This window comes from Pavona decussata, unplaced genomic scaffold (genome assembly GCF_977016875.1).
Source record: "Pavona decussata unplaced genomic scaffold, jaPavDecu1.1 SCAFFOLD_175, whole genome shotgun sequence".
Classification (NCBI taxonomy): domain Eukaryota; kingdom Metazoa; phylum Cnidaria; class Anthozoa; order Scleractinia; family Agariciidae; genus Pavona; species Pavona decussata.
Window position 1 is genome coordinate 519646 of NW_028145586.1, and position 26761 is coordinate 546406.

The following is a 26761-nucleotide window of genomic DNA, read 5'->3' on the forward strand; positions in this document are numbered from 1 at the left end:
ATATGAGCTTTAGTTTAATGTAGGGGTTTAGGTATCTACAGTTTAAACCGAACGCTCTACATCGCTTGGACGCGAGACACCTCTAAAGGTATACGATAACCTTAAGTGAGAAACAAACCGACGCTCACTTAAATAATCTGAGGGGAAAAAAGACGAATGCTTGCTTTCTATGAAAAGTGAAGACCACGTTACATAACAACAACATATCATAGACGACGGGGGGGCAAAGAAAATAATCACATATGCTCTGTTTATACCACCTTAAAAACATCAAAAACTCTTTTATCAAACACACTTCAAAACTTTAATATTCATAGAAGTTGCTTGCTTATGTTTTTCGACTCAAAATTTGGCATAATAAAAGTGTAGTTAACATATGTAAGATTCCTTTTTACAGTATTCTTCCAATTATTTTCATTTTCAATTGTTAAACCTGGTTTAACTAAACACGTTTAGTTGGTGTGAATAAGGTATAAGTAGGTTTATTTTAAAGTAGAAATTAAATTGTATAAGTACGTATAAATTAAATTTTAAAAGTACGTTTATATAAGCACTTTAAGTAGAAATCGAATTGACGTTTTATTCTACTTCAGAATTATTCACCTTACTATCTAGGATCGAGTTGAATTTGTTGTGACTGGTTTGAAGTTTACCAAAATTCACAGGACTTCGAGCAATCTTCTGAGCAGTCTGTTATTTTCTTTAAGGGAGGAGATCAAAACAGGCTCCACCGGCAAACCACAAAATAGATGGTGGTCTCTGCCTGTACACCCCTTCCTCTACCTCAAAAGATGGTGTCTTTATTGCATAGCCACCCTTGTAAAACCAAACTTTTGAAGTTTACAAAGAGGAAGAAATGGATGGAGCAAAATGTAATTTAACAAAGAATGTTGAAAAAAAAATTGTAATTTACAGGCAATTGAAATAAATTAAAAGATCAACACCAAAACAACTTGCTGTTGCTTTGCCATGGACAAAGATCTGACCATTGCCTGGTTTTCTTTTGCCAGAAAAATCCCAGAGGATCGGGGGATTCCCAGATTTGACCAACTTACAAAAAACTAAATTGCAGACATCCCTAATCATCTCTGATGGTTGGAGAGAAATCAGAAAAATTGGATGTGTAGACCTCTATTTTCCTGTTGCATCCTAGATTTCTACAATGGTCGTCAATCGTGAACTTGGGCTTCTTTCCCGGCATATCCAGCTGTAAACGCCAGAAAAATGACATGATAAAATCTCAGTTGTCATTTGTCGATTGTTTTACAGCATAGTACAAGCAAGTATATTGTAAGCAATGTATATTCCTGGTCTAAATTGTACCCTCTGTCCGTTTTTTACGCCCGGTCTGTAGTTTGCGTTTTACACTGACCGATTAAGTAATAAATTTTAGAATCTAATAAAGGTTCTGACGGTAAAATCCGAGCTTTCAACCTATGTGTGCATCTATCTGGCCAACAGGATTTAGCAAAGTGGGCAGGGATATCTTGTGTTGGCTTCATCCCCCCCTCGCAAAAGTTTTTGTTTTTTGAAATAAGGGAATTCTGATTGAAATTGGTGTTTCGTGGAAATTTCTGTATGTCAGTATCTTTAACCCATTAATCGATGAAATTTGTTATCGCGTCACATAGGCGAAATTTGATCCGTCTCCAGTGCATGCGTTTGTTTACGCAAGATTACGCAGTTGTCACGTTTTGGTAATTAAAATAGAGAGAAAAACAGACAGAATGCTTTCCTAAAGGAAAAATTTATTCAGAAAAGTCTTTGTTTGCGCCTAAGAAAGAAACGCTTATAATTCTAAATGCGAGACGAGAGACGCGAAAGCGATTTGAAGGAACTATCAGTCCATTTCGAAGCGAATTTATCAACCCGGCCGTGCGTGGCACGTTTTTCAAATTTTCGCTAAAACTGTTCAGAATATAAAGAATCGGTCAATTAGAATAGTATTTCAGTACAAATTCACGATCAAACCTGTAATTTTTCAGCCGTTGAATTCCCAGAAGTACTAAAAAATTTTGTAGAAAGTCCATGGCCTGAATAAGGATTTGAGATGTCCGCGCTCCGCCGGCTAACTCGTCGCCTGGATAAAACAACAATTTGTACTCGAAGGACAGTTTCTTCGCCGTTATTTCTCAGATTTCCGCTATCGAAACTGTTGAGTATCCCTAAGTAGTTCTTCTTTCGATGTACCATTTCGAAAAGTTGTGTTTTCCTTCGAAAAACGCGAAAATCGTCGACTAAAAAATGGCCGACCCATGCAAACCCCAATCTCGTTCCCAGAGGCTGCGTTCCTTTTGGTCAGCACCAAGGAAGCAAGACCTCTGGGCTAATCAATGTCAAAATCCAGCAAATCGAAATCTGATTGGATATTACATTTTACCGGAAGCGTCTTTGAATCGGAGGTTTCAAAACAAGAAATGAAATAGACTGCCGGCCGGTCAAGGATATCGGAGCAAAAGCCGCCATAGAATCGACTGAAATGCAACTAAATTTAATACGCTTTTTTTTTTTTTGCAGTGAGTAAACACGAAAAAGATAACAAGTCAAATCACATGACTTAACGGAAAAGGCGCGAAAACCTTTGCGATATGTTGCAGGGTTTGACAAAGCTGAATGACAGTATGACACTTGCAACGGTCGAGGTTTACGGTGGACCTGACAATTTTCGGAAAAACTTCTCTAATTATCGACTCTGAAATGTGGTTCATAGTCAATGCTGGCCGTTTAAAATCGTTCTTAACATTGTCTAAAGCGGATAAGAGTTTAACAGCCTTTCTCGTGCTGTTGAAGGAACTGAAAGAAGCAAACTTGTAATCCATTCGCGCCGCGGAGTCTGCGAGTTGATTTGACTGGAGCAGAATTTATTGAAGATTACTTTGTTGAACAGGAACAGATATTTTGTCAGCCGTCCAGCAGAAACATAATTGAACTTGAACAAGGAAAACCAACGGCCTTTGTCACCACTGCGATTAAAGCGGAGTATTCAAGAATGCGTGGCCCAAAAAGAGGTTCAGAAAGCGGACGGACAGAAAGACAAAAATATTAACGCTTGGAATAGCGATCGTTGTCACTCTTTCCACAACAGTTCATTTGTGAGCAACAGTTCATTTGTAAGTTTGCAGCTTATAGGACTGATAAACCACATCGAGTGCAGGTAAAATATTTTTTTTCAGGGTGGGTTTCTTAAGCTTAAGCTGAATGTGTGAATTGAAAAAAAAACTGCCGATCTTTCTGATAAGCTTAGATTTTCAAGGTGCTGGTTATTTCGGTTGAACGTTTACAGAGTTAATTGTGTCTTGTTATTAAATGTACTTCTGCCATTTTATTGTATTTATTCTGGGATCGTGGTATCGTGGCATCTGATCTTGTGAAACCTATCGTTTGTAAATTTCACGACGGAAAAAATTAATCTTACGTTTGTAAACATCAGTGTTGGTATTTGTCGTCGACGGCAATCAGGTTAGAAACGATATCTTGCTGAAGTTTCTTGAATGTCGTTTGAAAATCTTTATCCTGTGTTAGTTAATTAGGTTGAAGCTTACATAACCTCCGACCAGGCTCTATTTTCGTTTCGCTATTAACTTTACCGTGGTATCATGAAAAAACTTGGCTATCTCATACTGCGTAGACTGCGTATCAGTTCACCCCCATTTTAAGGTTTTAAAAACTACATTTACAGGCGAAAACAAGATTATTTTAATTCCAAATGAGTATAGTCCAATATAGCCTATATATGTGTTTTTGCCCCTGCCTATGGAAAATGTTTGGTTTTCTAAAACGACCTGAAAATGTGCAAAATGAATTTGTCGCGGTCGAGAGAGGCAAATCGCCGACAAACCCAGATTTTACGCAGCCTTTGTTTTGGTTGTTTTGTTTTCAAGGAAGTTTCACATAAATGACAATCATTGGCAAACGGGAGGGATGGAGGTTGTCACCTTTTTCACTCGTTTTCTTGGCCTCTGATGCCCTTTACCAGAGGCTGTCTTCCTCTCGGTCAGCAGTATCCCCCTTTAAACCGGAAGCAGGATCCTTGCTTCCGGTTTCTGATTAGCCCAGAGCAGGAGGGAGGGGTCAACTTCGGCTATTGCTTGTCCGGATGATGCGGGCCATCGTGACGTCACTTCCTGTAAAACCCGGGGAGTTTGAATGATTGATAAACTACAACCTCGCCAAATTTTTTTCTTTGGATGATCAGTCAAATAATTCTACGCCAGGCCATCATATAATCATAGCTATGTATTAACCTATTACCATAATACATGAAAACAGCATCATCGCTCATGAAGTTAATATTTCAAGCATGAAAACACGCAAGAGTTTGACACTGGTTGATAGCAAATGCGACAAAACAGTGACGGCCTGCGCCTCTTTGAAGAAAGATAACTTGAGAATCCAAAAGAATTTAACAAGGAGGGAAAAGTGAGATCTTACTGTGGTTAAGAGCTTTCGATTGGCCATTAAAAACAATTATCTTACAACTTAATAAAAATGATCAGTGGGTTTAAACGCATTTCTCAGGTACTGTCTGGCCGAGCGCTCGCGAAAAGAAAGGCGAAAACACTTTTTTCTCCAGCTATCGGAAAAGCTACGTTGCAAAGAACCCTTCAGTACTAAGTAATTTGCCAGTTGGTAATTGTGAATGGGCAATGGGGTTTACTTTTTTTGCTTAATTATCTCACAAAAACAGGAAAATATGACAAGACTTTTCTTGCGAGGCCGAGCGGCTGACGCCAGCTTCAAGACAAAATAGTCCAAACATTCTGTATCTAAACATCAAAATTTTTCTCACCGGTTTGGAATACATAAGGAGGGTTCAATTAATCACTGGACTAGTACTTAAGTTTAACTCAACTTCAACTCTTTCATCATCTTACTTATGTAAATCAACTGAAACACAGCCATGAGCAGCTTTGGGCAGGAAAAAAATTCCACCCAGAGGTCCTCTTAATATTGTACGCGATGTGTCATCGTATGCCTGGAAATGTAACATGAAACAGCCACAGTGTATTATAGTCACGCAGTTTCATCTTGCGCTTTCGAGACAAACTCGTGCCTTGCGACGCGCAGTGTTTTCCGGAGTGGTATTGTATGATATATTTTCCACGGTCAACTGCCGATTTTGCCTTTGGTTTGCCTTCGTTTTCATAACATTTCCCAGCCCAGACTGTCACAAAGGAGTGGAATTGTTTGTATTTATCGATAATTGCGGCGGGCAGCAATTTAATGTATTGAATAACAGCAGACCACTTCCTCTGCTCGAGGATTGACCTTTACACATGCATATTCGACTTGGTAAGTTGTATCTACCATAAAGCCGAGGAAAATAGTTCTTGGGTCATTCGTTTTTATTTTCTCCACCTGAGAATGCGATGCTCAGATAAATCGACGCCAGCTTCGATAAAATAATGTACTTCTGAAATTGAGTTGTATTAGTGTGAATCGTCCCAGCTTTCCCTGTCTTTGAATTTGGCTAACAAATTTCCTCTCAGTATCACTGGATTGAAATCTCGAAAAGCAACGTATACGTTTAGGAATTATAACGATATTTTAGAAGGATGTACCTCCTCAGACCATTGCCGAGAGTCGAGGTCTTGTTGAATCTTTGTTATTATGGCGGGAAACTGATCGAGGTTGGGAAACTCGCGCGTATTCGTCATGGATTCACGATCATATAAAAGCAAGGCGAGGCATTGGTGAGTAGTGAAATTTGTAAATAGGCTATATCAATTTTAAGATTCTGTTTTTTGAACTTATTGTATTGCATAGCTTGGCTCTTAGTCATTTATTTACTGCACTGTTTTTATATACCGCGCGCCACGTTAATTCAACCGCGCGATATTAATCCTGTTCTGCTTTACTTGGGTAGTCAGTTTTTATTGAACTGTTGTTATCTGTCGAGCAGACTGCTTCACTTGGGTAGTCAGTTCTTTCCAGAACTGTTGTTATCTGTCGAGCAAACTGCTTTACTTGGGTAGTCAGTTCTTTATTAAGCTGTTGTTATCTGTCGAGCAGAACATTAACCGGCTAACCTCGCGCTATGAACACTAACTTAAGTTCTGCTTTAGCTTATCGAGCAGAATGCTCTGCTTCCACTAATTAATATCGCAATAACCAATTCTGCCCTACTTGGGTAGTCAGCTTTCTTTTCAGTGAGCTGTTGTTATCTGTCGGGCAGGATATTCATCTAGCTTACTGTAATATTCTGCTTTGTAATATTTTGCTTCTGCGTTGCGCATAGCTGCTCTATCGAGTACAAATGTAGTATACAGTAACACAGCTTTGTAGTCCCAATTCTTTATAACTCTTTATGAGAGGAATACCAACCTCGCACTCCAGTTTATCAACTATTCCTTTTTTCTTCCATTTTAGGGACGACCGAATGCAACGCGCGGAGGCGATCACTTGCTTTGTATCATCAATGTACAATTGTATCACTTCTCTTTCTTTTTTCTTTTGTGGAAAAAAGACTCCGAATTTTGTTTAATGCGATTTAATGCGACAAAAACAGTGTCTAGCGCGGCTTGTGCTACAATAAATATTGTTACATTTTGTGCAGTGAATAAATGTCCCAAACTCTATTCCGCGATTCTAATGCTCTTGGCAGGAATTGTTTGCGTTTGTTCTTTGATTCGATGTTCTTTTAAAATGCTTAATCGCCCAGTTGCCTATTTTGAGTGGTTCATATTATATTAAGTCTGTTCCCTGGAGTTACTATTTAAGCAAAAGAACCATTTCTTACAAAAAGCGTAAGAACCTTCGTTACTGGTTACCGTTCGCGTGGATAAAACGAAAGCATTCCTCGCGCGTTCGATCTGCACCAACCACGATGTCTGGGATTTTGTTTCTCTCTGTGTGACTGCTGGAACTCCGCACGTGTGAAAAAAGACCATTCCGACTATGAATTATAACACGCAAAGGTGCAAAACAGTTTCTCTTGTTGCAGTTAATGATAAGCCATTGGTGATTTCAACTCACCGTAAGCTCATTAGCATACATTTTTTTCTTCACCTAAGCTCATCATGTTTATCGTCTCCTTGCTCATTTGTTTTGTGGATCATAAGTTTATTTCTATGACAAGATGTCTCCGTATTAGAGATCTAGAGAAAGCTGAAGATATTGTGAATATGTTTGGGAAGAAAACTGAGTCAGGAGTACACGATTTGGTGTGAAATTTCGAGAAATTTGCTCGCAAAAAGTAATTATCAGTTCAAAAGAAAGTCCGTTTCCTCGGGCGTCCGCATATTTTGCAAGCTTTTTCAAAATTCTAGGTTGCTCAGCAAAAATCTTCGTTACAAAGGTTAAATGGCATGGGTAAATTAAAATAAACTCCTTTGAATCATCTTTTTGTATCTATCAATTATTTTAATAATGTTAGAGGCAAATTCTATAACTTCAGGTCAAGTTTCAGCAATAAACACAAACTTATAATTTTCACTGTTTTTCACTCGGCGAAACAAACGCACTGATCATTTTTACAGTTGAACATAACCTACTAATCTCAACTGGTACGTTTTCAGGAAGATTTGACCTCATCCCGAGCCAAATGTCAGTTTCACCAGTACTTTGTATAATTAAGAAGATGTAATTTTTCTGGCGCGGACAATCTCAGCTTTTCCGATCAGCGCAAGTACACGTAACTCTTCACTGCAATGATTTCAGCATAATTAATGGGTTGAAAATAAATGAACACTTACCTATATCGAGAAAAGAAGATTAAAAATCTATTCAGCAAGAAAACCAACCCCATCCGGAGCCTGGCTGGAAAAAAAAGTCGTTTGATGCAACAAAATCACCAGCGCCATTTTCGAAACTGTACAAAATCCCGCGCTTCACAGGAAGTGACGTCACGGTGGCCCGTATCATCCGGACAGCCGAGCCCACGAGTGCTCGTGTGGCCACCGCTGGCCAAAAACGTGCGCGGGCGCTGGGAACGAGATTGTGCAAACCCATGCAGCGACAAGATTACCTGCGCATGCGTTTTAAGGCCCAGACGGCAATTTGTGACTGAATGAGGGAAAAAAAAAAAAAACAAAGGGCAATTTTCAACTTGGTCTCCCTTTGGGAAGCCCAAGTAATTATTTGTCTAGTTATTTTTATGTTTCAATGTTTTGTCTTGTGCTGTGTCAGGGCTCCATTCAAACTAGCTCTGCTAAATTGGATCCCCCTGGATAAATATTGAATAAACAAATAAATAAATAAATAAATAAATAAAATATCCAGCAGTAAAAACTAACAATGAGATTCAAACCTCACTTTTCTTGTTTATCTAGCAATGCTGACTCTTGCTAGCTGAATATTTCTGTGTCAACTCAAATTTTAAAGCCAAAAAATTTTGTCGGCAGTGTTCATGAGATAGGTGGTGTCTTCAATAACCCCCCCCCCCCCTCTCCCAGACAAGGTGGGTCCACTTCGGAGAAACTTGTTATGACCAGTTCACTTAGGGATAGTAAAACGGACAAAACACGTGATTGCACGGGAAAATTATCACACGCGAGGGGCCGCGCCCTCTGGCGGAAAGCGGTTTCAGAGCGTGTTTGCGTGTTTTCCTCGCTTTACTGCCACTAAGGAAAATAAGAAATTACTCGTAGTCTAAATATTGACCGTTGTGTATTGACGTTTTCCTTAAAGCCTTGAAATTTCACCATTTTCTCAGACCTGACAACGCCAAAGAAATGTAACACCATAAATAACGCTAGAACCATTGTTTCGTTAAATCAGTAACCATTTGGTTTTCTAAAGTGCTCGTTGCGATCCCCGTCGTGACTGCTTAGATCCCTTATCTGATCGGGGTAAGACGAGTGTACAAATTCCGATGCCGTACCCCTCATACATTAGTATAACATCTTACCCTGTGTATTATTGGCAGCGACTCCCCCTCCCCCACCCCCCTCCTCTCCCGGAACAAACTTAGGGCCAAGCAAGAGTGATATCAAACCCTGCTGTAATTGGGTGGAAAGTGAGAAAACTAAGCGAATTTTTCCTTGATTTCCGTTGGGTTTGAAACCATGGAAAACTTGGTTTGTGTTTAGATGTGTAGGAATTTGAACTTCATTATAAATGTTGACTTATTCCACAATAGATGGACGAAAAACTGGGGGACACCTATTTAAACGTGGCAAGGAGGCTAGTGTTAATTTACTAAAATTTCTCATATCAGAATAAATCAGAAACCCGTCTTTGAGGGTGGCTATAGCGCTCTGAATTGCAAAAAAATCCACAGCAGAATACATCGGGGTTTTGTCAGAGCAACGTTTGAGCTCAATGGCTAGGAAGACATTAAATCATATTTCTTACTTTAAATACCTTAGATCTAAGATCCTGGATTTTAAAAAGAGCCAAGTATGTAAGGTTCTCGCCTGGTCAGTCTGTAACAAGTTGGTACCATTTGTCGCTCAAGCTTACTTTAGTGCAGTAGAACTAATACTTATGTATAACTCTAAAAAGTTAAAAAAAGAGTGCTAAACAGCAAAAGAAGCTAAACTAAAAGTGGATGCCGTACTAACCTTCCTCCTGCAGCTCAAAACTCATCTTAGACGCAGCCCTTTTCCTTTCTAACAACACCTCCTAAATCCAGGGGCCCGTTTCTCGAAAGTCCCGGTAACTTACTGGGCGCGATAAGTATCTTTAGTGATAAATGTTTCTTAACAGAAGTCAATTTTTGTTAGCTTTGAATACTAAATTATAAAATAATCTTATAATTCTATGAAAACATTGGCCAAGTACAATGTCTGTAATCACTGTGTAATCGGCGAAAAAACATTTAAAAATATACTTATTGGGCCCGGTAAGTTACCGGGACTTTCGAGAAACGGGTCCAAAAGGCGATTAAGCACCAGACCTTTCGCTCTGAAAACCAGTTCCGGTCGTAAAGAGCGGCCGGGGAAGGAGTTGGGCGGCTGGAGAAGAAAGTGGAGGAGGATGGGGTGGGGGTGGGGGAGACCGCCGAATATAAAGGGCCAAAAACATTAATCTCCGGATCCAGAAATGTTCTTAAAAGAACATTCACAATTATTTCTCCAGACGCCTCACCCAATCCTTCTCCGTCGTTGCAGTTCAATAACTGGTTCTTAATTAACACACCCTGATGTATACACTGTTGTTATTATAAAAGATCTCTCTGTGGCAGTGACTGACTGCGACATTTGCAAACAAGTTCTATCTTCCGTTCGGGTGAGGGCCGATTGATAATGATGGTGGTACGTATTAATTCTAATCCATGAGAGCTATCAAATTCATACAATGTTTCTTCAAAAGCTTCAAAACCCTTCGAGGTAGGAACGGTAGGTGCACAAGATAGGAACCTTTCATTTCTTTTCAGACACTGTAGGCGTTGTTAAGTAGAGGATAGTCGGCCCATTTTCAGTTGCTTTAGGGACTGTGGTTCAAGGATAGTTTGGTCTTGAAGTTGTCGTGTTGTTTCTTCACACAAGAAACTAAAAATTGATATTGTCTCTCTCTGGCGAGGTGTGTGATTACTGGTGAATAATTTGTGGGGGCAATAACTGCTTGGCAATGGAAGAGTGTGTCATCTACAGGAAAGCTTTAATGCTCGGAGTTCCCTCATGGTACAAAAAACAAATTAAGTCAGCTCCTAGCGCTTCAGCAGACAAGCGCCTGTACCCTGGAATGGCAGACAAGTATTAACATTACTGGTGCTAAGGCCGGAGCTTCAAGATCAAACGACCTACGAGTATCAACATTAGAGTTAAGGCCCGTGCCCGGCACAGTGATCCACGTTCTTTGCCGTCACAGTGCTCCACTTGTCGCCATTGCACCAATAGAAGGGTCCGTTAATACAAGGGCCCATGTCCGAGTACCATTTCAGGGCACCAAGATAAAACGGCCTATCAGTGTTAACATAAGAGTTAAGGCCCGTGCCCGGCAAAGTGCTCAAGGTTCTTTACCGTCGAAGTGTTCCACTGGTCGCCATTGCACCAATAAAAAGGTCTTTAATACTGGGGCCCATGTCCAAGCACCATTTCAGGGCACAAAGACCAAACGGGGCACAGGTACTTCAAAATAATTCACTATTCTCGAAAAATATCATTTTCAAGTCCTTTCCTTTGATGCAAAACAGGACTTGCTTCAGCTTTAGCTCCAATCAATGGTTTTTAACCTTGTCGTCAAACCGCATCAACGTTTTACAAAAAACAGAGTAAACAGATCAACAAATCAGAATTCGAAATGTTCCATTAAACTTAAAGAGGCGCGGGATATTCCCGTAGCTTGGTTTCATTTCTAATCGGTGGAGAAAAGGGTGCGACTTTATTTTAACCAATCCGTGGGTAACAAACGAAGAAAAACTTGCAATGGACAATTTACAAATTCACCACCAAAAACAAGAGTATCACATTTTGTCCTCGCTGTGTGTCCATTCATCTCTTTTAAGGTTAATTCTAAGCTGACACATGGAGAAAATGCGCCCTGGTTGATGAATTTCGTATCGTCATCATCTCCCTGCTGTGAAATGTGTTGGTATTGTAAGTAATATATTAAAAACAAGGAAGAGTGTTTCATACGATTTTCAAACAACGAGAAGTGCGCCTCGCTTTTTCAGCCAACTATTCGAGGTATTTAGAAATCGCATCAAACACTCTTTCGTGTGCTTGATGTAACTTCTCAAGCCATTAATAGTTTATGAAGACATTCAAAGCAACGTTCACTAAATTTTAGGATAATTACGATCACATTTCCAAATCTCCTTCACTGTAGTGATGTCATTTGTTTTCTCCACATGAATTATTTATGAGTTTGAAAAGGAAAAATTCTATGTTGATCTCTGTAAATCAAACAGCAGATATATTCAAATTCCTTCAATTGACGAGTTTCCTTGTTCCCTTCGCTTATGTTCTGATGGACCAATTGGTATCTTAGGAACATTTCACGTTGATCTGTAAATCAAATACAGATATCATACTCAAGTATTTAAACTTCAAATGGTTTAATAAAATTCTAATATTACATTTTACTCCGAATTCGTTTCTCGGAGTCAATTTCATATTTGTCTCTTGTAATCTACTTGGTAAAAGTCACTTGGCACAAAACATTCAATCCTGCAATTGCGTTATAAGGATTATAGAAAAAGACAAAATCTTCTGAATTTGTGTCTTCTGATTCTAAAATGTTGAATCTGGTTTAATGTCTATGTACAATTGAGGTACCAAATGCACCCTGTTAGAAATATGTACGGCTGTACAATTGCTATCTACCTAACTACGAAACTTATACCATGTCTTTGGTTTGTACAGCACCACATAGCATGAAATAATGTTCTCGTTAGTTTAACTTTACTTAATGAAGACAATAACATTTGGCACGAAACCATTTCATGCCGTACCTTAATTGCAGGAGATTTAACAGCACAAGGATTATAGAAAAAGGACAAAACATTCTGAATTTGTCTCTTTTGGTTCTAAAATGTTAAATCTGCCTTGAACATCAAGTTCATTAACGTCTATGTACAATTGAGCTACCAGATTGAGGCACCCCAAGTTTGAAAAATGTACGACTGTACATTTGCCATCTACCTAACTACAAAACTTACACCATTTCTCTGATATAATCTTCTCATTTGTTACACTTAATAAAACCAAGAACATTTGGCACAAAACAATTTCATGCCGTACCTTAATTACAGGAGATTTAACAGAACAAGGATAAAAGAAAAAAGACAAAACCTTCTCGATTTGTGTCTTCTGATTTTAAAATGTTAAATCTGCAATAACATCTAAGTACAATTGAGGTACCAAATGTACCCTGTTAGTAGTATGTACGGTTGTACAATTGCTATCTACCTAACTACAAAACTTATACCATGTCTTTGGTTTGTACAGCACGACATAGCATGAAATAATGTTCACGTTGGTTACACTTTACTTAACGAAAGCAACAACAATTTTTCCCCGTACTTGAATTACAGGAGATTTGTCAGCATAAGGATCATAGAAAGAAGACAAAACCTTCTCGATTTGTGTCTTCTGATTCTAAAATGTTAAAATACAATTCAGCTGCTTTGACTTTCACGGTCTTCAACAGCTATTAACATTATTTACACTTAAAAGGTAATTTCTCCAACAAACCGATCCATTTGGGAATCATGAGACGAGAGAAACCCCACAGTCACCCCAACAGCAAATTCAAAATTCAAATTACCATGACAACGGACTTTCATTCTTAATTAATACTTCGGTAGTCTGCAGGTAACAGTGAGCGGATACCAGCTTCACATGCGATACGATATTCGTGAGATATTTCCCGATACTTGGCACTTTTTTATATCGATACTGTGACGTCTTTGCTCCAGACTTGTACTATGACGTCATTACCGTCGGTAGAATCCAGCCTTAAACGAGTAGAGAACGCTCAAGTTGCTGTTTTGCCAAAAGGACAGTAAAATTCTTCTGCGAAAAAAAGGTTGTGCTTGAAAGCACCGTTATGTGGAATACACATCACGCTTCTTTGAAGTTGTCAATTTAACAGCATCGAAACAAAACCTGTGTCGTTCACAAGTATCGATACTTGAACACTCCCAGTTATCGACTATGTGGCATCAATATCGACTCACCCTTACGCTGCAGACTTCAGACTGAGCATCCGCTGCAGACCGAGATAAAATTCTTCACCCAGCCTTGTGCGCAATTAGAAACGGCCAGGGTAACAGTACAAGGTATGTGCACAATAAAACAACAACATAACCATGCATTTGCATTACATGCCACATGTTGGGATCGACAGGAAGAGAAGCATCTCTGCGAGGAACTTTGATAGATTCTTAATATACAATGACACTTTTCAAGAAAACCGTAAGCTCTTCCACTCCCACAGCAATGCTGTACAAGATGGTTCTACCTTTTGAGTTTGTGGATGAAATCCACAAGTGTGACCATTCAAATGAAAGCTACCGAGCAGTACTTTCCTGTGGTGCTGTTTATTTTGCTCTACAAGGTGATTCTAGCTTTTGAGTCTGAGGATGAAATCCTAAAGTGTGACCATTCAAAATGAAAGCTACTGAGCAGTACTTTCCTGTGGTGCTGTTTATTATGCTGTACAAGGTGGTTTTATCTTTTGAGTTTGTGGATGAAATCCTAAAGTGTGACCATTCAAATGAAAGCTACCGAGCAGTACTTTCCTGTGGGGCTGTAGCTGCACGAGGTGGTTCTATCTTTTGAGTCTGTGGATAAAATTCCTCACATGTGACCAATGAATCAAAGCTAGTAAACACCACTTTCCTATAGTGTTCTTCCTTGTCTTCTGTTTAATAATTGAATTTGAGGATTTTCTCAAATATTGAGTTTTAGAAACTCTTAGGAGTGAAACTCACACTCGGGCCGAGTTTAATTTTCTAAATGTCCATACGATTGTGTCCAACACGTTGATCTCCTTTGCACTTGCCTCACATCTAATACCAAATGTTTAATCAGATTTTATCTCAGACTGCATTTTATACCCAGCCTCCAACGTTTCAAAACTAACCTGCTTTCGTCACGGTGCACAGAATTTTCCCCAAATGCTCGAACCTCTTACATCACTTACTACACAAAAAAATGAAGAATTTGGCTTGGTGTCTGGTTGAAAGGATCATTGACAACTCTTAATCTGTCAAGATTTCATTTCACTCCTGGGTCATTAATCAAGCAAGCGCGGCCACCAGTGGTAAATACAAAATAACGTATTTTGAGCTAAGAAATGGAGCTGGCTTTTAACGAAGGCTTATGCAGGGATTCCCTTCAATCAATCTACATTATCGTATCGTATCGTAGCTTTGTTTAACGATAATTCCCTGCATAAGCTCAATTACAAGCTAGTTCCAGTTCAACAAGTCCAAAATTAAACTACTCAACAAAAGGAGCGCCGTTACCTTTGACAAACACAATTAACACAGAGGCAAATTTGAAGACAGGAGACAGTTAACCCTTTAAGCCTCAATGGAGATCAGTAGCTTTCTCCTCCTTGAAATACCGTAAACTGCCGCTTATAAGCCCTGGGCTAATACGACTTTGTAAGGGATTTTAGATGGGCTTTTAAACGGAGGGGCTTATATCCGAGGGGGCTAATAACCGGAGTAAATAAAATGAAAGGCTCCTGTGAGCCAACTCGTGAATGCATATGACACATCAGTAATTGAAATTTAGACGGCTACGGAAACTTCCTTGAAAGCTAAAAGAAATTATATCTTTGCCCGATTATGTAACGAAAAATAACCATTCTTGTACTATAAAAATGATTGTCAAATTATTCTCTACAGATTGAATAAGATTATTCTGATGCGCCGATTAAAACAAATCACGTGTTTTTTAATTCAAAGTTCATAGAAGCACGCCATGTACAGCTACGTCATGCAAATTCGTGTCCGATAGTCCGGGGCTACTGGATTTTGCGATCGGGCTAGTGGATTCTGACCATCACTTGCCCGATGAAGTTTTTTAGGGAATTAAAATTACAAAATTACTGTAGGGCATACTTTTTTTAACTTCCAGGTAGATTTGTGTTTTTCCAGCTGATCTCACAAAGGGAAATCTGGTCAACAAAGTATCGCATTACATTTCATGCCCGACATAAATGCGTGAAATTTTTCCTTTGGAGTTCAGTCCACGCAATCCTCAAGTAAAGACAATGAAGTATGACAAGCTCTTGCTAAATAAGAATTATTTCTCGACCGCGTCCTTTTGCTTTGCCATAAATAACCAGTTGTAAATTGCGAAAATGAAACATTTTTCCCTTTGAAACCTCTATGAAGGCTGACAAGATCTTAAAGTGTTCATTTCACCAGACATTTGCATAATTTTATTTACGACGTCACTGATGCGTGACATGGCACGTTCCGCTTTCGTGTGAAAACTGACAGCAAAACTAGTTTTTTTAGCAAACTAATCTACTTGATGTAAGACTTTTGTATGAAAAGGAAAAATATGATGAAAGATGTCGAGTTTTCATGTATGCAAAAAGTTATGATAAGCAGTGAACTTTTCAGCTGAAGACATTTCTGGCGGGAAATATTTTTTGGCGGCAAAATTTCAAGTTGCGCAACGCGATATCACGCATTCTTTCTGACTAAAACGATTCAGTTAGTTCAATCGCGAAGGGAGGATAGGTTAAAAAATCGGTGAGGCCTACAATAAATAAGGCCACTAGTGCTAAAGGTAAAAGCTCTAAAAAGCGTCTTGTTTATCTTAAAAGAAGCCGCACTTTGTAGAAAAAAAAAAAACGAAAAAAACCTATAACTTTGCTCAGATTCAACGAAAAATCTCCATTCTACCACTAAAATGATTGTCAAATTATTCTCTACAGAATGAATAAGAGAATTCTGACGCGTCGTGAAAAAATTTTTCACGTTTTTTTTTTTCACTAATTAGTTTACGACCCCGGACTTTCTGAAAAACTGAAAAAACTTGTAACTTTGCTCAGATTTAACGAAAAATCTCCATTCTTGCACTAAATGATCGTCAAATTATTCTCTACATATTGAATAAGAATATCCTGATGCGCCGTGAAGAAAAAATGTTCGCGTGTTTTTTCCACTAATTGAATTTAAAACTCATTCACTGCGCACGCCCGAAAGTTAACGACAGAACCGACCAACCAACCAAGTCAACAGTCAGCCATCGCTATAACTCGTTCATTGCGCATGCGTACATTCACGAGTTAAAAAAACATTTCCAAACGAGCTATAGCAGGGTTGATCGAAATACGTTTTTCACTTACTGCTTTTTAATTAAACTTAAAAACGTCAATATTTGGAACAAAATTAAAACCAACAACACAAACAAAACTAGTCGGCGGTTTACATCCGGGGTGAGGGCTTATAGTCGGAGGTATTTTTTGGTTTACAGGTAGATGGGCCTATAACAGGAGAGGGGGGGGGGAGGGGCTTATAAGCGGAGGGATTACAGGCGGCAGTTTACGGGATCGGTAAAACCTCAAACACGCAGATCACGAGAATATAGCAAATGATCACTGAAAGATAAACTGATTTTGAGTAATTTCTCTTAGAGAATTTTGCGGTTCGATAATTAGGGCTTAAAAGGCTAATGACACCGCAAAGCAAGGTTAATACTCTTCACCATTCAGCTTCATTTTAAAGTGGTAACTGATTCGTTAAACATTGTCAAAAACTCTTAACAGGAATTTAGAATTAGTTCGTGTTTAGCACGCGTGCGGGAAGTTTGGAAAGTAGGAGATAACGGTAAAGGCCCGTTTACACATACAATTTTTGTCACCCGCAAGTTCCAGTTTTTAATCGCACGCGTAAACTAGTAGCCATTTCAGCGCTCACTTGTCCCTGGGATATCGCAGGAGGTTCGAACATGTTTCAAAAGTGACACAATTTTGCTTGATTTCTTGAAAAAAGTACAGCGTTGAAAACACACCCAAAAAACATTGGTTTAAAGTACGATTTGAAGTCGTAGCCTTCCGCGAGAAAAATTGTAGTGAAGTGCGACAAAAATCGCTAGTGTAGAAGGGCCTTAAAAGTTTGCCGAGACTGTGCAACACAGTTTCTCAAGTGTCCATAACTCGATAGACGCACAGCTAAAAAATGAAACAGACGCGGTGTGGAGTGGGGCAAGTGGTGGAACGGGGAAAGCGTCGTCTGGTTACTCCGACCAATCCTTTCAAAACAAAGCTAACAGAAAACGGTATAAAAAACCAACAAGAGAGAACGAACCAACAAGAGTGGGCGAAGAAAATCTTAAACCGTCGGAGCTTCCCTAAGTTAATTAGTTACGAGCGTTCTAAACTTCCTTTTCTAAATATCTTCTTTCTTTTCATGCAAGAAACCGTATTTTTGCGCCTTTTGAAAATCACTTCAACTGATTTTAGAGTTAAATTCATAAGCAAAGTTCGACGCATTGAATCGCTATCGTCCAACGAACTTTTGCGTCTATAATTAACACACTAGTGAAAAAAAAAAGCCTGCTTTTGGAAATGGTATAAAAGAAAAAGGTTTTCATTGTCCAATAATACGAAAATTTTCCCTGGAAAGTTACCGTTACCTAGCTTCTATTATTTTATATCAGCGTTACAAACTTGTTTACCTTAGAGAATCCGATAGATCCAATCTGTAGTTTGTTAAGTTCTTGCTGAGCTCCTTGCTAGCATAACCCCACGGTGGGCTTTGAATTATTCCCGCCGCTATTTGTCGTTTCGTTTTCTCATAGAGAGCGACTTCATTTCACTACAATCCAAAGATTTAACTTCTTTGTCGACTAAATTTACGTGCTCCAAAATCGTTTTCCATCTTTCCGGTTCTTCAAGAAAGTTTTCTTCATTAGCGACCGAGAACAAATTTTCTTAGCTGAATGTAACTTGCACGTGTTATCATGATTGTATGGATGCAGCGCATGCGTCAATCGAGTTATGGATACACGCCTTCGTTATTGAATTTGATTGGATGAATTTACTTTCATTTTGCTCACGGAGTGGTAGGTTTTAGCACACATTTTCTTCAGTCTCCATACAAGCTGACCGTTAAACTAATAGAAGTTAACGACCTACAGTCCGCAAAACACTTACTAAGATCACATCCAAGGCCTCTACTCGTAGTACTGTGGTCGTTGATTGTCAATTTCAGAGTAGTTAATGTGTCACTTGCCAGATTATTGCACAGTTCTCGTAAATGATCTTCACTCACTTCAGTGCAGCTATTGATTGTAAGACTGAGAGTTGTTAATGACTCATTTCTGGCGAAACCATCACCCAGATGCTTCATCCAGTCTCCAGTCGTGTTACTGTAGTTGTTGATTGTGAGAGTGAGAGTAGTTAATGACTCATTTCTCGCCAAACCATCACCCAGATCCGTTATCGAGACTCCAGCCGCGTCACTGTAGTTGTTGATTGTAAGAGTGAGTGTATGTAATGACTCGTTTGACGCAAAACCATCACCCAGACCCAGTATCCAGACTCCACCCGTGTCACTGTAGTTGTTGATTGTAAGGGTGAGAGTAGTTAATGACTCATTTCTCGCCAAACCATCACCCAGATCCGTTATCGAGAATCTAACTGCGTGACTGTAGTTGTTGATTGTTAGAGTGAGAGTAGTTAATGACTTGTTTGACGCCAAACCACCACTCAGACTTGGTATCCAGTCTCCACCCGTGTCACTGTAGTTGTTGATTGTAAGAGTGAAAGTACTTAATGACTTATTTCTGGCCAAACCATAACCCAGATCCGCTGTCAAGGCTACAGCCGTGTCACTGTAGTCGTTGATTGTAATAGTGAGTGTATGTAATGACTCGTTTGACGCCAAACCATGACCCAGACCCAGTATCCAGTCTCCACCCGTACCACTGAAGTTGTTGATTGTAAGAGTGAGTGTATGTAATGACTTGTTTGACGCCAAACCAGGACCCGGACCCAGTATCCAGTCTCTAGCCGTGTGACCGTAATTGCTGATTGTAAGAGTGAGAGTAGTTAATGACTCATTTCTGGCCAAACCATTACCCAGTTTCGCTGTCGAGACTACAACCGCGTCATTGTAGTCGTTGATCGCAAGAGTGAGTGTATGTAATGTCTTGTTTGACGCCAAACCATCACACAGATCCTGTATCCAGTATCCAGCCGTGCCACTGTAGTTGTTGATTGTAAGAGTAAGTGTATGTATTGACTTGTTTGACGCCAAACCATCACGCAGACCTAGCGAAAAGAAACAACTGTCGCTAACGTGGCAGTTGATGGTAAGAGAGAGTGCCGTTAATGACGCGTTTTTCGCCAAACTGTTGCTGAGGTCTATTCCCTTGTCAGTGAAGGAATATAATGTAAGAGTGAGAGCGAGTGTAGCTAAGGAGGTGTTTTCCAACACAACTTCAAGCAGACGTTGCATCAACCCAAGGTTCTCACCAGGGCAGTTTTCGATTGTAAGAGCAAGTGCTGTTAATGACGTGCTGTTTGTTAAACCGTCATTCAGACCCTGTGCCCAGTCATCACTCACGCCACTGATTGTGAGACTAAGTTCACTTGTTCCAGTATCCTTCACTTTAGTGAATACTGAAGGTAATAACGAAGGATTATCAATACAGAAATCAAGGCCACAGGGAGAACAGTCTGATATCAAGTCAGGGACAATCAGGTTTACGTTTGCATTGTGGTTGCTTCTTGAAAACCGCTCAATAGCATCCTTCCCGTTAGTGGTCAATTCTCCCCAAATGTTGAAAGTAACGAGGTGTACGCACTCTTCTATTTTCAGGTAGCTCATAAGACTGCTTGCAACTTCATCAAATACGTTTCCATGAATGTTTAGAGTGAGTCGACACGGTGTGGACGCCACCAAGAGTCTTCCGACAGCTTCTATAACTTCACAGCTCAACTCACCCCAGACGTTTAATGTCTGTTCTATATTAAAACTGCTCTTAGCCAAAACAGGAGTAAGACAAGCGACCTTAGCAGCCGCAATGTTTCCACTGGTATTCGGGTGGAAAGTGCACGACTGCTTTACGTTGTTTGCTGAAATTATACGGTTAACAAAATTCGTGCAGCTGTCAGGGAGTCCACCAAAGATTTTTACTTCCAAAGCATTCAGAGAGTAATTTTGCAAAAAACCTCTTTCTAGGAAGACGATGCCTGATTCACTCACCCTTCCAAAAACAACCAAAGTAAAAGATTTCAAAAAGGCTTGTTCTGAAAGTCCTTCAAAAAGGGCAGTAGCTAATAAATCTTGCATCTCTCCAAAAATGGTGATGACAACAGAGGTCAAAGATGTGTTGACTAAAACTCTTTGCAAAGCCTGTATTGCAGTGTGACCTAATGAACCATAAATCTTGAGGACAACTGACTTCAATGGTGTATCCGCAGACAATCCTTTTTCAAGAGCTCTAGCCCAAGCCTCTCCCCACTCATTAAACAGTTCAAACGTCACGGAGGTCAAGGTGTTGCTTGCAGCCAAACTGTCACCAACAATATCAGCTCTGTCACAAGTGAGGCTTTGAAAAGTTCTAAGAGTAACTGACACTAAAGTAGAGTTTTGAGATAGTCCATCGTAAAAGGCATTTCCGAGAGCTTTTGATGTGGAAACGAACAAAGTCTGCAATTTTGGACAGGATTTCAAGTAATCAAAAGCAGAATTTACTTCGAACTCTCCACCATCTAAAGAAAGTAAAAAATTACAACACACAGATAAATGAACCGGATGCCGTAATTGTGAAAATTTCAGGCAATATTTTGCAACCTCAAAAAAATTAAAATAAGAATAGTCGTCGGGTCCGCCCACTACCACAGTCAAAGGGAAAGGAATGGAGGAACAAAGAGCCATCGCCACTTCTTCAGCATTTCCACTTTCACTGAAACTTTCAGTAAAAAACTGAACTTCTTCCTTTTGACACTTGTGCCAGTCCCAGTTTTCACTCTTCAGCTTCTCACCAATCTGTCTGAAAAGGATACTCGCTTTCTCACCCAGTATACCGGACAAAAACAGAAAAACTTGCCGGTATTTTACTACAATATGGTCATGGAAGTCCAACTGAAACTCTTTGAAGATATTGACGTCTTTCTTCAATAACAGAAATGCCAGGTATGCTGCGGCCAAGTATTCTTCAAACGTTTTGTGAAAGAAGTGGTATTCGTGCTGTGGGTTGATCTTTTTCAGACTTGCTTCTTTGAAAACGAGACCTGATATCCGAGCTGCCAGATCTTTGTTCATCTCTTCATATTTTGCCAGTTGTGCTTCCTTGAAAGAAAGGCGATCTTCTAACAGGCATTTCCAAGCTAACTCTCCCAGTGCCAGTAAACTCTGTGCAAATTTCTCCTCAAGAGCCTCGTCATCCTGGGGAGCTAACCTCTTATTTTTTGCACAAAATCTTCGTAAAATGCATCGAACAATGATCTGGTAGAGCTCAGTTCGACGAGATGGAAGTTCTCCCTCATAGTCCTCAAAAACAACACAGAGAAGGAGCAAATTCAATGGATTGTTTGGTAAAGCATGGAGAAAAGAGTTTTCCTGGATTGCTTTGATGAGCCTCTCTCCCTTTAACACATGCTCAGGCCCCAAATGCCTGAAGTGCTTTCTGATGTACTCAAAAGCATCTGCTCTTGTAAATCCTTCTATTTGCAAAAGGACGTCAAAGTTAATGCTCTGTCTCAACTTTATTCCTCTCTCCTGACGAGATGTGGCCAAAATAAAGGAAAATGGAAAAATTCGTCTTTCAAACAATCGATCTACGTGACTTTCAGCTTTCATGGGTAGCTCATCAAGGCCATCCAGAATTATTAAAATATTCTGCTGGTTACGAATATCCTGGATGTATTCGACCATATCTTTCCTGACATTTTCATCTTCAGGTAAAAGTTGCTCACTAATGGCTTCCATCAGATCTCCATCTACGTCCCTGCATTTCAGCAGCAGCACAATTTCAAACTCAGGGAAGGGATGCTTTTTCGGGAGTTTTTCATTCGCCCAGTCATAAGCTATTTTAAGACAAAATGTTGTCTTTCCGATCCCAGGGCTTCCTTCCACAAGCACAGTTCTATCATTCGAGGATACGAAGATGTCATACATGCCGACCTTTTTATCATGTTCTAAGCGGAAGTCTGTGTTTTTTCTTGAAACGATTTTTAGTCGCGTGTAAACATCTTCAATACGTAACTTCAAAGTGTTCTCCCAAAGGAGTGGTCTCAAAAGAGAACGCCTTTTGTAAGTATCTTTGAGAAAACGTACAGCAACAGCCAGGCCTGCAGGACCTACAATAGTGCAACAAATAGTATGGCAAGGAGCTACAATTTTGTTCCACCACTAAGTGTTCAGGATGGGCGAAGCTTTGGAAAGCCAGTGAGTGAAGAAAAAATTGTACGTGAAAAAATTACTAAAAGCAGTGCAAGAAGCTGTAAACATTTTTAAGAAAGGTAATTGCGCGCTCACAGTTTTCATGATTTATGGTTCCTAGAAGTCAATCACACCAACGTTTGTACATAGACCTTCAAAACTGTGTAAACGTTTCATGATCACAAGCTCATCATTTAGACCACATTCAATAAAATATTTTCCCGTTCGTTAAGCCTTCTAACACCTCGAAGAGGTAAGAGACACTTGAAAGAAGGTTGTGTAGAGGTCTCGATTCACAGCTTTCCCTCAACAATCTCGCTTAGTTCAATCCATAGTCACAAAAGACTACTGTGTCATTAATCAACTCAACGTAGGATTTTTATCAACAAATAATTTGTTTTAAATGGTTGTTAAAAGCCCTACGTGCAAGTTGATCAACGACACAGTAAAATTCAAGAACTCGGAAGCAGCCTCTACGTATTTCGATTCTTTTAGTAGTAAGCCTTTTGCCCAAGTGGGCGTGTGGTCTGACAATATTTGAACAATTTTTTATACAACTAATTGTTACGTCATTACAGCTGTCTAAGCATATTAATTCAGAGGAAATAAGGCTCTTATACAGAGAAAATTTTTGTTCAAGAGGTGGGGAGGGGGCTAATTGCAAGAACCCCTTTTTTTTCTTCCCCCGCCCCCCAACATTTTGATGGGCTCGTTATCAGTGGGTAAATGTGCTACTGTTATACTTAAAAACGTCAGGTCAAATGGATAACACCAAAAACAGAACATGATACAGAGCTTGTAAAATAAGCTGATTACTATAGTCATTTAAAAGTTACTAATGTTTATAAATCATCTGCTTTACTTACTCAAGGCTGACTGCACTAGTGATGAAGGAAGTTTGCCAAAACCGAGGGAGCCTAAAACAGAAAAAAAGAGCAATAATTAATAACTAATAAAGCAGTGTGGTAAGTCTAAAAGAAAAACTGGACGTGGCTGGCCTGATACTTGATTTTTCAGTAAATAAAATTATGTTTAATGAAGAAATTGGGTGGCGATATGTGATTGTAACAAGGATTCACTCCTAAACCTGTACTATCATGTACGGCTGTAGCAGGACTCAAATAAGTGAGGTGCTGAGAAAGTGGGTCGAGGTCCAACCCCTCCTTGATATTACTACACCGATGCGATAACCACTACACCACCAGGGAACAAATCGAAGAGATGATTTGTGTGGTTTTAGGGATGTGGGCCTCCTAAGAAATTTTTTTTTCAAGGAGGTAGGAGGCTATAACTTTATTACTTTGTAACCCATCTAAGGATCAAATTCATGATGCACAACACAATAATCAATAATCAATAAATCTTTATTTTAACACGGTAAAATCCATCAGGAGTATACAAATTAGAAATAACCTAACTATCCTAAACAAAATTCAATACCTAACTACAACTAATCTAACTAAAACCTGTTTTTCATGAATGCCGTGTATACTAGTACTCTAACATTAAAAATGATCATTAACTAATCTTTTGAATTGACTAAGAGAATTAGCTTCTCTCACATGACAGGGCAGGCTGTTCCAGAGAACTGCTCCGCTATAAGTAAAGCCGTTTTTCATGAAATTAGTTCGCGGAAACGGGACAAATAGTTTGTTAACAGAGTCCCTCAGGGAGTAACGCGTTTCATTTCGTTTAACAAATTTAGATGATAAATATTCAGGAACAAGACCATTTAAAGACTTGTATACCATTATGGCTTTCTGTATTTGAAATTGAGTGCTCAAGTCTTTCCAATCGAGTTGTCTAATTAAACGGTTAGCGTCAGCATCATAGCTAGAAAAGGTTAACGCGAGCGGCACAGTTCTGAAGCTTCTGTAGCCTGTCAAATAATGTTTTACCACAATTACCCCAGACAAGATTGCAATAATCGAAATGAGATTGAATTAGTGCGTTGTATATATAATGAAGGGTAGGTGGAGGGACAAAAGGTCTAATTCTTTTTATTGCTCCTATTCCGGAAGCGACCTTTTTAGATAATTTATCAATGTGTGTTTGCCACCGTAGATTTTCATCAATAGATATTCCAAGCGATTTGACAGGGGAAACGTGTTCTATCGGAACATTATTAATCGAGAGCTCAAGTGGGTTCGTCAAAGTACTCAATTTTTGTCTGGAGCCAATTAGCATGAATTCAGTTTTAGCACTGTTCAAGGCCAACTTAATTAGTAGGTTCCAAGGGAGGATCAGTGAAGGATACAGGATAAACCTTACAACATAATACAATGTAAACATGCTTTGTGACAGCTCTGATATTAACATTAATTTCTTAAACTCTTGTATTACAACTCCCCATCTACCTTGAATTCCACTTCTCAGGAAAGTTTCAAAAGGCAGCATACTGTAACGTCCACCAAAAAAATCTTCAAAGGGAAAAATTGTAACATGCGAAATTATACAACAAAGCATTTTTAAGAGTGAATGCACACAGACAACAACATGCAGCTGTTACGTGAAAGCAAGAAAAAAGGCCATGGCATTTCAGATGCTGACATTTCTTCATTATCATCATCATCATCATTACCGGTACTTTATTCACTTTAATAAAAAAACTTATAGGTGAATGACACACCAAGACAGTTGGAAATTATTGTAAATGTTACTTGATAGCTTTGTTGTGATTCTTTTATTAGTGTTTCCCAGCTACCTTCAGTTCCACTTGTCAGATGAGTTTGAGAGTCTGTAGGTAAGGGAAGCTGACTGTAACCTTCTACTGAAGACTGACTTCCACCAGAAAAACCTTCAAAGGGGAAAACTGTAAAAAGCAAACATTAATATTATACAGCATAGCATCTTAGGAGTGTGACGATACACAGTGCTTAAAACAGCAACACAAATAATGCGATGGACTTTTATTATTACTACCTCAGACCACGATAAGCAAACTAGTGCATTACTTCTTTACGGGAATACCAATTCAAAAGTATGCAGTAATTTATGGAAGCTTGTTCAGCCATCCGACATTGGACTCCATTATCAACAAATTTTTAGCACTAAACATTAACTACAATGGCATGGAGGTAGCTATAGGTGACTGTCCTTGTGCAACACCTGTTGGAGAGCGATACCAAACACTGTGGAATGCCCTTCAGTGAGAAGTTTCAGTACATAACGGTTTGGCCACATTCTATGTCAGTTACAAAATGGCTCAAGAGGTTAACAACATGACAGGTGGATCATCGATAGTGCACTATTTACATATTTAGTTTTCTCAAAAAAGATTGCTTAGATGAGGTAAATACTTCTGTGTTATCACTTTACACTTTTCCTATATTTTCAGGCTGAATTTGGCTCAAATATCAAATTATAGTCGGAGATTCGCAACAGAATACAGTACCATTTAAATGTAAGTTGACAGTCTCTTTCAGACTCGATCTTCGATGTTCAAAACTCATGAGAATTGAGTATCGAGTATCAAGGCTCAGTAATTGAGAATCAAGTAGAGGATAGAGTCTTGTTAGGCAGAGAAAGTAATGAGCTTGTCGCTTGACTGATTCCTCTATAAACTTTACGCACAAAACAATAAAACGTCACTAAACGAAGCAACGCAAAGATGGAGGAGAACATTCTTTCCATGGCTCTACGTGATTCACTTGCCAATCGACAAACCATTGTGACTCAAAACAGAGCATTCCCAGCTTTTTTGACAAGCTAAAAATGGCAAAGTTGGGTACATGTGGGGCACTGCGGCTACCGTAGTGATCAAATAACTAGCAGAAAGCATCCATAACATTTTCCTTCCAAGAACTGCCATAAATTTCATTACTCACATCATGTTGTTTCTGAATGAAACTTGATACACGTGAACGATTTTGGTTGCCTAGCACCACCGAAATCTTCCTAGTGACTTCAACGTGGCAGTTCCTTTCCATGTTCAAACATGGGATGAGGTTTTTAAGTTTGCTTATTGACTCAGTCCAATGGAAATGTCCACTTGCATTCAACCAGACCTAACTA

General features: G+C 39.3%; 3 protein-coding genes across 3 annotated transcripts in view; all 3 read right to left on the bottom strand.

The window, feature by feature from the left end:
• The window catches only part of LOC146463494 (uncharacterized), a 333098-nt gene that overhangs the window by 122249 nt on the left and 184088 nt on the right, over nucleotides 1-26761 (bottom strand). The window lies entirely within an intron of this gene.
• Nucleotides 1-26761, bottom strand: part of LOC146463499 (uncharacterized) — a 137293-nt gene that overhangs the window by 36270 nt on the left and 74262 nt on the right. The window lies entirely within an intron of this gene.
• LOC146463501 (uncharacterized) lies at nucleotides 18443-25144 on the bottom strand. Its single transcript, XM_085084326.1, has 4 exons — nucleotides 25105-25144; nucleotides 23614-23664; nucleotides 19323-22665; nucleotides 18443-19190 (listed from the first exon to the last, which is right to left on the bottom strand). Exons 1-4 carry the CDS (start codon nucleotides 25142-25144, stop codon nucleotides 18443-18445), a joined length of 4182 nt encoding a protein of 1393 aa, XP_084940452.1.